Source organism: Myripristis murdjan, chromosome 19 (assembly GCF_902150065.1).
Source record: "Myripristis murdjan chromosome 19, fMyrMur1.1, whole genome shotgun sequence".
NCBI lineage: Eukaryota > Metazoa > Chordata > Actinopteri > Holocentriformes > Holocentridae > Myripristis > Myripristis murdjan.
This window is the reverse complement of record NC_043998.1, coordinates 21,154,770-21,168,325: the sequence shown is the minus strand read 5'-3', so window position 1 is coordinate 21,168,325 and position 13,556 is coordinate 21,154,770. Positions and strand designations below refer to the sequence as shown.

The 13,556-nt window shown below is 39.9% G+C and overlaps 1 protein-coding gene across 4 annotated transcripts in view; it reads left to right on the top strand.

The window, feature by feature from the left end:
• Positions 1 to 10,841, top strand: part of exoc6 (exocyst complex component 6) — a 64,461-nt gene extending 53,620 nt beyond the window's left edge. For 2 of the 4 annotated variants that reach the window (XM_030077156.1, XM_030077154.1), the window contains 2 exons: positions 803 to 814; positions 1,933 to 10,841. In XM_030077156.1, coding sequence (XP_029933016.1) covers positions 803 to 814; positions 1,933 to 2,059 — 139 coding nt within the window. In that variant the 3' untranslated portion in view covers positions 2,060 to 10,841. The remainder of the gene's footprint in view (positions 1 to 802; positions 815 to 1,932) is intronic. The other 2 variants (XM_030077157.1, XM_030077155.1) reach the window with 1 other exon arrangement.
• Positions 10,842 to 13,556: the final 2,715 nt, after the last annotated feature.

The following is a 13,556-nucleotide window of genomic DNA, read 5'->3' as shown; positions in this document are numbered from 1 at the left end:
ATAACCCTGTCCAAACAACTTTTGCAGAGGTAATAAATAAATTTAGTAAAAAAAAATAAAAGTCTAAAAAGTCCTTATCAGGCCTAACCCACAAAGCTGGTAGCAATTCGGTGTCTTGCTCAGTGATATTTCAGCAGGGTGAGGGTTTGAAATCGTGTCATCTGGCTGAAGGATGATCTTCCTTAACATGAGACCTCCCTGCTGCCCCCAAAATACTAACTGCATTATGTCTTGCAAGCCTGACTGCAGTCTTCAATTTTTGCATCAATCACACAATGCTGCCATGGCTGTATGAACATATTAATGTACAAAGTCTCAGGTAACCTTGTGGTTTCTCCAACTTTTGCTGTGGAGCAAAATATAGCTGATAAGATTGCACTTTTTAATGAGCTGTGTAGGGTATTAAAAACTAACTGAACACACCAGAAAAATAGCTCATTAACATGAAGTATAAACTAGAATTTTTAGGGTTATATAAGCATGAACAACCAAAAATTTTAACACATTTCATGCCCTTTTTCCGACTTCCCCAGACTGAGACAAGATGTTTGATACCATTTTAACCTCTGTGCATCCAGTGGTTCAGATCCTATGGATAGCATTTCATGTTAGCTTAGCACAAAGACTTGAAGTCTATAGGAGTCATTAGCCTCCTCCTGCATATAACTCACGAATGACTGTAAGTATGGCTGCTTTTTTAGCTGCTTGCCTCTGCTCCACTTCCTCTTTTCATCCTTCTGATTCTTCTTCTCTCTTGTGTTTTCCTGCCTGCTGATCTGTTCTGCTAACTGCTACCATGCAGAGTCTACAGGGGGTAGGTGCTGCTTCCTCACTCGTTTCTTTTGGTTTGTTAACAAGCATGTGTGGACGATTTATGGGCATATAGTGGAGGGTGAAAGAATAGTTTTTGGGTTTTTTTTTGTAATTAAAATGTTAGGTCCTACCGTTTTAATTATACAGCACAAACACTAGCTGATGTCTCCTTGCAAGATGTCTGGCTAGTGAGCAGTTACACCCATGCTACCATTCTGGGGCTTCAAAAAGGGTCTGTTTGTGCAGCTTTAAATTCTTAGTCTCAAAGGGGTAGTTTACCCAGTTTGAGAAAATATTTTGATATTATTTCACTTCCTCCCTTGCCAGGACAGTAGTCGTGCTATCTTGCTCTCATTGTTACTGAGTGCTGGATGATCCAAATGCTAACTGTTAGCCTCCTGCCATTGAGCTGGACTTGCCTCCAGCTAACATTCCTAAAAATAACGACCTGAATCCACTCAAGAAAGGTTTAACATTATTTGAGAAGTGGTGCATTCCTAAACTAAAATGCTCATACCAAGTGTACATGGACAGTAGTTTTGGTCAAATTGTTGTTTTATTATGGTATTTTTCCTATTATAAACATCCAGAAAGATCAGGCAACTTCTTGCACTTCATATCACTCTGCATCAGAGGAGCAGCAGCCACAGTGACAGAAGCAGATTTTGAGTTTTTTGTTTTCTTCATTGAACACACGTGTGCTCCACTCTGTCACACACATTTCACATACTGTACCTTTCAGGCACCTGCCAGCCGCCGTTGTAGCTGAAGACCAGCACATAGAGCTTACACTGTAGAAGAAAATAGTTCTACTGTTGATCTTTTTTTTTAAACACATAATATTTTTTATGCCATTTCAAGCTGTAAAAATTCTGCCACAGGTCATGAAGCTCAAACTTATATTCGAGTGGATTTAGCTTTTTTATATGTCACATTTCATAGTTTAATATCCAAATTTTCAAAATGGGTGAACTATCCCTTTAAGCAGCGTTGTTAAGCTATACAAGGCTGGAGTCTGGAGTTTGTCTCAACAAATCTACTTGTTCTCTCTCTCTTTCTCTCTCTCTCTCTCCCTCTCTCTCTCTCTCTCTCTCATGTTCTCTTTCTTTCTCTCTCAAGGATGAAGGACACCAGTAAGAAGAACAACATCTTCTCTCAGTTTAGGAAGAACGACAGAGATAAACAGAAGCTGATTGAGACTGTGGTCAAACAGCTGAGGAGCCTCGTCAACGGCATGTCCTCCTAGACACACACACACATACACACACACACACACACACACACACACAAATGGAGGAGTGAAATGTATGAATAACGATATGTCACACACACACATAAAGCAGTGATTTTCAAACTGGGGTCTAAGGACGCCAAGGAGGGTCCTCCAGCAGTCCTCAGCAACATGAGGAAAAGATTAAAAGCTTGTGAAAGTCGTCTGAATGCAGCCACAAGCATTTAACCACAAGAAATCTGATCCAGCCTCACTGATCTGACCTTGATGGATATCATTTTAATAATTGTTAATGTAGTTTTCTTGTCATTTTTTAAAAACTATTTTGTTAATAAGTGGTAAGTTCTGGTAAGTTTTTGCAAATTTTCAGGTCATTTTCTTGTATATTTTTACTGATTTCTTGATCATTTTCATGACATTTCATGCAAATTTACGCATTGCCTTTTTTCCTCATGTTTTTGAAAGAAATCAAGTGAATTTGGAATTTGCTGGCAAAACATGTGAACTTAGTGAAAGAATTGAAGAAAAGAAAAGTACCAGAAAATTAGCAAATAAAAAACCCTTGAAAAATAAAAAAAAATAAAAAATTGCATCAGTTTGTTTTTTAATGATTTAATGATTTTATTTTGAATCATTTATTTAAACATCAGATCAGAGATGCTGGATCAATGTCAGATTTATTTTTAAAATATCCGTAAATGTAAGGCTCCCTGCAGGGCAAAATAGCTTCATATGGGGGTCCGCAGCTTATTGAAGGTGAACATGATGAGTTTGAAAACCCCTCGTGTAAAGGACGGACATCTAGGCTGAAAGATATGCATGTGCACACACACAGACTGTATGGACAGACCCACACACAAAGGAGGGATCCATAACAAAATGACAAACACACAGGGAAAACACACACACACAAAAGGGAAAGATAGCATACAGAGAGAGAGAGCAGGCACACACCAGAAGAAGGCACAACAGTGCACACACTGAACAAGACATGCAGGGAACACACTCCTAGCACACACAGCACACACATACATGCACACACTCACATTCACATCTTCATCATACATGACTGAATATTCAATGTAAATAATGCACATACACACAAACTTACTTAACAGTTTACTGAAATCTTAAAAAGGAATGAACAGTAAAATGTTTTTATTGTATTTTTAATGGCTATGACAAGACAAAAGTATGTTTTGTACATTTGTGAGGGTGCAATGATTGTAGCGCTGCAGAGGGAGGCGGGTGCAGGAGAGGAGATGACTGTCCAAGGTAGTGGGACACTGAGGTTAAAGGTGGCTGGGGCACCACAGGTGACAAGGAGAAACACTTTCCCTTCCCCAAACAATATTTATTGACATATCAAAATGCATCAAGAGAACATTTGATCTTCAGTCTGTGGAGGCAGAGAGCCTTTTCCTGCTTCATTCTAAGAAACAACTAAGTCGTTTTTAGCTATTGTACAGAATGGTTTTTTTTTTTTTTTTTTTTTTTTTTTTTTATGGAGTCTCCAGATTCTGTGCAAATGGTGATTTTTTTTCTTCATGTAAAACTACTCCAATAAAATAAAAATTACCAAAAAAGATATTAAACAAGTCTCTCTGAATTACCAGCTTTTGTGTTATGAAGCCCCATATTAAATTTAGTGGTCATCTCTACATGTTAAACAGGGATGTGGAGTTCTGTATCATTCTAAAAAAAAAAAATGACCATGAAGCATTTTTAAACAAATTTTTATTTGTGCTTGTAGCTCTTGGGAAGTGTGTAAACTAAGTATGGTTGCTTGTTTTTCATTGTTTTGTGGATTTTATGAAAACTGCATTGTCTGTCCAAATGAATCACTCCTGCAAAAATTGCCATTTTCACTTGTGGTGCCTCACCTTAACATGGATCTCATATTGAAAGGTGAACAGGATGTTTAAAAAAAGAAAAAAAAAAGCACGTTCTCAGCTTTAAGTTTTATGTGTTAATTTACCTCCATGGTTAAAATTTTTGACTATGTTTCCATGCAGCAAGAAATCGATTGTTAACCTGATTTACTCCAGTATCCTCGTTTTTGGTCTGTCCATTTGAAGCCTGATTGAGCTCATACTGTGATTGTGAGAAACCCAGTTAAGATGTCTGGCTTTCTCCCATATTCAGCAGTTGTTGAGACTTCTTAGTGCCCTCACTTTTAATTCTCAGTGGGGTGCAAAGTGATGTCAATCAAAAACATGATGGTGAGTAGTATTTACTTTCAGCAGTGGACCATCATTTGTTTCCCCTGCATCAGAAGTACGCTGCTATTGCTCAGTCTACACAAGAACTGGAATGTTCTGTTAACTTTATTCATGGTGACAGCTATTTTCGATCACAGGGGAGCAAAGAAATTATGGAAATAGATGAACCTGAGTAGCTCCCATGTAAACACTGGCCACGGAAAACGCTCCACTGCTGGTCACAGTTGAATTAGAATCAATGCTTTATTCTCTGATTGGTGCTTCAAATGCTAACCGTTAGCCTCCAGTAACAAAGAGAGGAAGATAGCGCCACTACTGTCCTACATAACAACTAGGGGGGAAGTGAAATAATATCGCATTTTTCAACTATCCCTTTAATGGGTGCCTGCAAAACAATACTCAACATTTAGTAATGCTTTGGTGTACCCATTGCATTTGAACAAAATGGATCACAGCAATTATTTTTTGCACTTGTTACCTAAATATTGGAAACATCAGATCCATATGATTCAACTTGGCTGATCATAAAAGCAAACATTTGGCTCCACAGTTTTTATGGTATATAATAGTAGACAAGCCTAGTTTAAAAAGATAGAAGTGAGAGTCTTTGTACTGTTTCTGTTGAACGTGGTGTTTACAACTAGAAAAGCCTTGCACTCTCGCTTTCATTCCACTGGACGCTCGCTGAAATGGAGGTCCAACTTTAACTGGAGTATAAACAATTGTCAGGTTGGCCAGCATGGAAATATAGACAAACTAATCTCATTGTCCCATTACGAACATTATTGTCTCTGTGTATGTATGTACAGTATGTATGCAAAAACACACCGTTCAGAGTTCTAGTTGTGCTGGAATGAATGAATAATGAACAGATTTATGGATGATTCGATAAATGGACGATGACGTCTAGAAAGACTGATGTTCATGGAAAAAGGTGGAGGTTTTGTCCAACATCTTGGTGGCTTGGTTGCTGTTTGTCATTTTGTTCTCTGCCTTACAGTGGACATTTCATAATGAAGCCTGACAACCTGACACACCTTAGAGATTCCCAGTGGCTGAGCAGGTCTTGGGCAAGGCCACTGCAACAGAACACGACAGTCCTGGAGATTAAACCTGTGACCGCTCTTGTTAAAGAACAGCCTCCCTAACCACTGTGCTTCTCAACACAAAGGGTGGCATCTTTATGAAATGTGGGTATTCCTATCCCATCAGTCGTTGGGAGGTTGTTAACCTTTTCAGTGACTAGTCAGTGTTCAGTTGGAGAGAGAATTGGCAAGCCACCAAGCACACCAAGGCTTTGGGTCAAAAAGCTCACCAAGGGTGGTTGATTGTTAGAGAGAGTTCATACAATGCAATAATGGTTGGAGCTGACTCACCGTGCATAGACACACTGTCTGGAACCCTGTGGTCTAACACAGCAGAGAGAGAGAGAGGATATGCTGTATAATCATGATGAGCAACTGTTCTCAGTGTGTCCGTGATATGTGAATAGAATCGTCTGGTTTATTCATCAAAAGTCTGTGGAACACACGCCACAGAACCAGTGCTTCACATAGGAAGATTTGAATGGGGATGTCCGATCTTTTCATTTTAGCTCTGTGACCCACGTCGCGGTCTAGTCTGGTTCGTTCTGGTCTGCATTGAGTCACATCTCAATTGAGCAAGCCGGAAGGGGCTGAGGTTGCCTTTGAATGCTGATCCAGGGTCTGTTTTCTAACATTCCTAGATTCCCAAGTCTTGGTCAAGAATAAAGGGTTTAATTAGGCATTTTTCTTCACCGTGCACTTGTTGGATCATGAGACATGATTATTCTACATTTGTCTTTTAGTTACTCTAAGCAGCTTGCTAGCGGTGTTGACGGTCCACATTCAGGATTCAGTGAACACTGCTAGTCGTGAGTTTGTCTGTGAGGCTCGCTCACACTGTCCCTGGCCCAGACCTAAGGAGGCGCCTATACCCTGTTCAGACTGCCAGACCAAATAAGTTTTGTTTTATATCCACATTTTATCCAGACTTATTTTAGAAAGTGGAATGGAATGGAATGCAGTTTTGCAAATCAGTTCCAAACCACATTTTAGATAGGTTGGTGATGTCTGGACACACAAATCCAATCTGATCACTTGCAAATAACAGTCTGTCTTAAAGATCTGATTTGAGAGACAAATCTGATTTGCCTGCAGTCTGAACAAGGCCTTAGACCCTGTTTACACCTGGTTTTAACATTTGTTTCAGGTGATCAGGTCACAAGTGGATGGTGCTAAGTACAAGTGTAGTTGACCACAGAGATGAAACGGGCATTATCAACAGTCGTCGCGAGACCCTCTGCGGCACGTGCACAGTTGCGCATGCTGCACTTATGTAATATTGCCGCATAGAGCACGCAGACCACAAGAGGCATGAATCTTTTGTGCGCAGCTAGCTGTTCACTGTTGTTATAATGAAGGCTGCAAACAATAGTAATGTGACATTTTTCTGTGAACTGAACTTCTAGTGTAAAATGCATTTCAATACAGTTTTCGTCCTGTGTTGACAATGGCCTAAAATAACACTAATATTAAAAATGTGATTATGGTTGGCACAGTGTCCTACTGGCCTCACAGCCAGAATGTTTCAGCTTTAATTTTCGGCCTTCTGTGTTGAGTTGTATGTTCTCCTGGTTTTCCTGCCTCAGGTGGATTGGAGACACCAAACTTTCCATTAGTATAATGTGAGTGACCGCCTATCTGTGTTCTCTCTCCATTCATATGATATCAGACAAGGCCAAAGAATAGGATGGCATCTCATTGTTACAACTTACAAACATACATGCGTTGTTACTTACTGGAATGGCTGCATTCAAAATGGCAGTTGTAAAGACTATTGTTGTTTTTGACACGTTCCTTTCAGATTAACCTGCAGCAGACACTGCCTGCTGCCCACATGTAGAAGTGATTCGTTTTGTGATGATATAGGTGGATTCAGTGTAGTGTTTGCTACTCATGTTGATACAGCTCTGCAATTCTCGATGCCAAGTGAAGGATAATGATCTCTACCAAAAAATATATATATTTACTACTTAAAATGACCGCCTGAGGCTCGTATAAATGTTTTTTTTTCTTAGTTTGCAGCTCGTTTATATGGTGAATCTGCCATCATGGGATTGCAGCATCAGCCCTGGCAACCTCTCTAGGGTGTCTCCCTGCCCTTCGTGAAATGCATTTTGTAGTAGACCATTTTCACAGCAGCCATTTTGACATGAAATAGCAGGTATACAGGTGTTACCAATGACATTAATTATGGTTCCATTCCATTAGCTCTTGTGCATGCTGTCTCACTCGAAAGGCTCGGATCCACTGTCATGAACAGAATCTTAATTAATGTCATTGCTAACACCTGTGTTCACCTTGTCTTTTCCCGTCAAAAGTCTCGAGTCTGTAGGCTGCTGACCTTCCTGAGCCTGAAGAGAATTAGGCAGGTAGAGAGCATGAAGCTGGCCTCAAGTCAGCGGTCTGGGGCAACTTCATCCCTGAATTCAAACAACGCCACAAGAATCCTGTTAGAAAGCCTTTGCTGGACTTGAATGTCACAGTGGGAACCAGTTCATAATCAGAAAAATGTGCGGACCACCTACCTGGTGTCTTGCAGAAACATGCAAAAACTGAGATGTGCCTGATCTGAACTTGAGCAGTGTTGGTATAATTAGCCTCTACAACAATATGTCAAAAAGCATTGGGATCTACTGGGTTTGCTGGTTTTAATGACATAGCCTTATCTAGGTAGATGTCTGTGGAATTGTGGGTTTGTTTGTTTTTTGTTTTTCTGTTTTGTTTTGTTTTGTTTTTTTCAATTTAAAGCTCCAAAGACCTGAAGAGGATTTTACTGTTGGTCAACACAAACTTGATTGCGGAAATTAGTTAAAAATGTGAAAATGGACACTGCATGGAACGCTCCTAGTTCCCTCTCTAAATCATGTCAAGAGCAGGGTCAACAAATTATAGCCTCCCTCCAAGTTAAGTCTTATCATGTAGAACCCACCCAAACTATTTCATCCATGTATCATATATATAATTTGCCTCCCAAATTCTGTATTTTTGTTTCTCAGGGTGAAGTGAAGCTTTAGAGTCTCATACGTTTCCACAAAATGCAGCAATAATGAACTGGTTCATTTACAGCCTTGCTAGCGGGCTGACGCTTACCAAGTACCTACAGATGACTCTTGATGAAAAACATTTTATAATCAGACTGTTTCTAATCTTTGTTGTTGTTGTTGTTGGGTTTTTTTTGTTTGTTTTTGTTGGTTTTTTTTGGGTGGGGGGGTAGGGGGGCTGTGCTATCAGCGGGCATTTTGCACTGAAGAATATTATTTAAGTTTTTGTTCTTTCGTAATCGTGTTTTTTTTCTCCTTTTTTAAATAGTTGCTTGTAAATGCCATTGTACATACTGCATATTTTGTAAAGAAAATATTACTGCAGTTTGTCTGCTACAAAGTGAGAGGTTGACATTGTGACATGCGCCTCCCTTGACACCTAAAATAAATATGTAATTAAGAATAAGACTTTGAATTTCAGTTTGTTGCTTACTTAGCAAATACCGTCAGTACAATGCAAGTAGCTGAGTGACTTTTGTTACCTTCCCTCTACTTGCTTGCATCATTGAAATGGAAATGCTGTGTGTTAGCATAGACTCCAACAAGAGCAGTCCTTAAGATTTCAACCTCACTGTTGAAGATCATCATCCAAAATCAAGGACAGGTCCTGTTTTTGGTTTGCTTGTTTTGTGTTTTCATGTGCTATGCAGATGGTTCTTTGACCCTGTGATTTCACCTTATGTTCAAGGTGTTTTGTTGTTGTTGTTTTTTTTTTAATGGCAACAACTAAAGCTAAATGAATGGCAGCCATGGGGACAATGAATTCTGATTGCATGCAGGCCATAGACCACCATCGTGACTCCTAGCTGTCAGAAAAACCTAAAAACTGCCTGATAAAGCAAGATTTCACTTTGACAGAGCATTTTCACATGTCAGTGCACACTTCAATGGGGGTTCAGGAGTATTTCATGCACATTTACAAACACCCAGGTGATATGATCATTCAGTGTCTGCTGTCATTCTTTCCAGGAGGACAAAATTTGCATTCTAATATTGCAATAGACCTTTTGAAGAGGCATTCTAAATACTGTCTGAACTGACTGAAGTCATGAAACTCTTTGAGTCAGCAGAGCTCCACAGGGCAGTTCGGAAACAAGGATAGTGATCATTACCCATAATGTCGTAACTGTGGAACGTAGACTTATCGTGAGCTATGATGGTACATGCAAAGTCCATATGAGATCAGCTTTGTTATAAGAAAAACGTCTTTTATTCGCGATGTCATTCGGAAGTACTACACTACCCACAATTCTAGTGAGTAACAGCGACGTCTCTGATTGGTGGAGCTCTCTACCCTCTGCTCCACCATCATTTGCCACAGAGCAAGCATGGTTTCCTTTTCAGACATGATGTGTTTTGATGAGACACAACACAAACTATAACATGTTACAAAGGCTTTTATTTGGAAATCTAGTCAAAATACATCTTACATGTTAACTGAGCTGAGGAGGCTGCTGAGTGATTTCTGTCTGCCATGACATCTTTGGGTTTGATGGCGGTGATTTCTAATCTTCAATTTTGAGGGGTTTTCTCTTATTTTTGCAAGTCTGTAAAATTATTCCCTCACCCTTTTTTGTTCCATGGAATTGCCAACTAGACAGCAAAAACTGACCATAGCATTTGTGGTGTCTGATTGTATGCTTGACTCTAATCGTAGTCTCACAGCATGGGGGCTTAGGATGCTTCTGCAAAGCCTTTATGATCAGCATTAACATGGGAAAAAGAATACGGGCATTAGTGATGGAGCACACTCCTGGACGGTTTGTGTTCGAGGCCGACCGCTCCTGAGTCCTGTGGAACCGCTGAGATGTGCAAATGATCTGACAAAGTGAAATATCCCTCAAGCCAAAGGGTTTTCTGTGCACAGCAACACTTACTTGAGTTTCTTAGGAGTGTAGTGGGGGGGCTGATGTGAAGTGGTGTGGTGTGGAGATATGGATGGGGCTTACCTGATGCTCATTTTAATATTCATGACATATCATAACATCTGATGAGATGAGACGAAATTCAAAAAAGAAAAAAAAAAATGTTAGTAAGAGCAGGAGACTGTAATCCACACAGATCCACAGCGAACAAAGAGGCAAAGTGGTGACTTCTGTGTCTTTGCGACAGAGTTTGTGTGGAGGATCTGCTGTCAAAACTATATTCATCAACACATAATCACTTAAAGCCTTTAAAACAGTCTCTAGTGAAATGGCACTAAAATTTTGTATTGTTGTGTTCTTGTATGCTGGGGATCCTTTAAGTGAACCAAAAGAATCGTTTTTTTTTTTTGTTTGTTTTTTCTTTTTCCTTGCCTTCCATAGAGGAACAGAAGTGCATCTTGAAATTTGAGTGAATCCCTGCTTTCCTTTTGTCATGTTTCTGAGTAATACACACCTGAAATGTTCTCCTGATTCTTTGTTTTTGTTCTGTGTGCTGTAATAATAAAAAAAAATTCATTCAGTAATCATTTGTTCGTCTTGTTTTCTGCTTGTTGTGGTGCACAAAACACAGTGCAGGGCATCAGAAAGAGTGTGTGGAGCCAGCTGTGCACCGAGGCAGGGGCTGTGCTGAGGCCGGCTGGGACCCGCAGCGCTTCCTAACGGCCTGCCAGCACCTCCTCAGCCAATCAGGAAGAGTTGAAGTGCTTGAGCTTGTGAAAAGCCTCACACAAGCATTTAAACATCACTGATCTGACTTAGATATAATATAATGTTCATATTCTAAATTGGCATTATTCGGTAACACTTTACAATAAGAGTACAACAATTAACATTAGTTAATGCCATAATAAACATTAACAGGTAATAAATATTAAGTAACAGTTAACGAACCGTTAACTAATGTGTCTAAGAATCATGTACTAATGCTGTTCATGCTAAGGTATTAATTTATATGTTATTTAAGGGTTATTGTAGATATTATTAACATTAGTAAATGCCATAATAATCATTAACTAACCGTTAATTAACCATGACGGCATTAACTAACGTTAATTGTTGTACTCTTATTGTAAAGTGTTATTATTCTAAATGTAGATTTTACTTCTAATAAAATGTTTTTGCACATTTTCTTTATCATTCATTTATTTATTACGGCAAATGTTTTACTAATGTTGCTGTCCTCTTTATGTGGTAATTTCATGGTAATTTTCTTATGTATTGGGTTATGTTTTTGTGATTATTACAACATTATCTCTAATATTTGCTTATGTGGACGATTTCATAATTAACACAAACCCAAGTATTATGGTCTTGAGGGCAAAATATTTCAAGTGGTGGATCCAGGGCTTAATGAGATTCAGCTAGCAGGAACCAGAAAAAGTATGTACATTAACCCTACTTGTGCATGTAAAAAAAAAAAAAAAAAAAGTTGTGTTCATTATGGATACATATGTGCATTAATCCTACAAAATATTACAACAAAAAATCCAGCATCACTGGTCTGATGTTTGAATATATTTTTAATAATAAGAAAAAAAAAATAGATGTTTCCAAATTTTGTTTTTGTTTGTCCTCTTTCTCTCTCTGTTTTTTTCTGCAAATTTTCTGGAAATCTTTCATTTGCTGCTATTTTACCATTTTTTTGTTTGTTTTGTTTGTTTTTTCTGTTTTTTTTTTTTTTTTTTTGCTAATTATTTTTGCCATGATTTTGAAAGAAATCAAGTGAATTTTTTCCTACATGGCATTGAAAGACATGTTGTACAACATATTTTGCAAAATCTGTTTTTGCATACAACAATGTTGTTTGTGAACGAGTTCGGTTTCAAACACCACAAAAGTAGAAAGAGCTTTTGAGCCGTTCAGCCATGTTTTCTGTTTGCATGTGGCGTGCTGCAGCTGGAATGCTTGCAGGGCGGATGTCGAACATGTCATCTGGGAAAATGCGATCTCCCGCGTGTGTGGGTGTGGAGCTGGTGACGACGGTCAGCCACCCCTGATTTTTAGGGACAGATTTGGACTTTGAGTTGAGATTCACCCAAGTGGGGCGCTAAAAGTCCAGGTCATAAGTGGGTGAGGTGTTTGTTACTGATTGACCGGGGTGGGGTGGTGGTGGTGGGGGTGCAGTGACAGGGGCGGAGGACATGTTTTACACTTTGTGAAAATTCTCCATGCAGGATTTTCAAAGCCTTTTGGTCGTTGTGTGGAAACAAAGGGGCCCAGAGATGGCGCCTCCATCTTTATGCAGTCTGAACTGCTGAACTGTACAATCAAGGTCACAATCTAGATAACAGGTCTCTCTCTCTCTCTCACACACACACACACACACACACACACACACACAAAAACCATCATGTGTGATGCAAAGGTCCTCTGTCACCTTGCATCTCATTCTCCCTTGCACCACACACACACACACACACACACAGAGATTGGGAAAGCAAGCTGTGAACTTTGCCCTGGGTCAGTGTTTGAATGCTGGGTCACACCAGGATCCCTGTCGCCGGGGATGTAATGAGGCGAGAGACGTTTGGAGAACTCCATTATCAGTGGGTAGCGGCCACCCTGCCGACGCCACACATACACAAAAACATGCCTGTTGCCCTCCGAGGTTCACTGTGTACTTTGAGCCGCATTGTCTCATCACACCATGCTCTGCTCCGCTCCGCTCCGGGGGCTGCGTCCATCTGCAAACATGGACCGCTGCACCACAGCTCTCATGATCCTGCAACATTCACCATCAGCACAATACTAAAACATTTCAGCAGCAATATTGCATAACCACCTGGCCACAGTAACATCACAAATAAATGGGTTTGCATACAATGACACAAACCGCTCCCCCTGGGTGACATCGCATCTCACAGAGCCACAGAGCTTTCAAACAAACAAACAAACAAACATGTCTGTGGATGAGGACACGTCATGGAGCCGTGCTGTGGGAGGACTGTGGCCCCTCTACTCCTGATGCATCTCATATCCACAGTGCATCTGGTAATATTACAATCTTTCCTGTCTGGGCAAACCAAAGTGCTGGTTCTGTTGGTGACGCTGGCCACAAAGGCCATCAGCATATCATCATGCTGCCATATTGTTGATATGACACTTTTTTCCATGTACAAATTTACACTGGCATTATGATGAAGGATATGATCTGGCGCAGCCCTGATCTGGATATTTTTAAGACAAATTGCATTTACACCTGGTATTCATCTGCCTCTGCAGTGTGCACGTGTAGATCC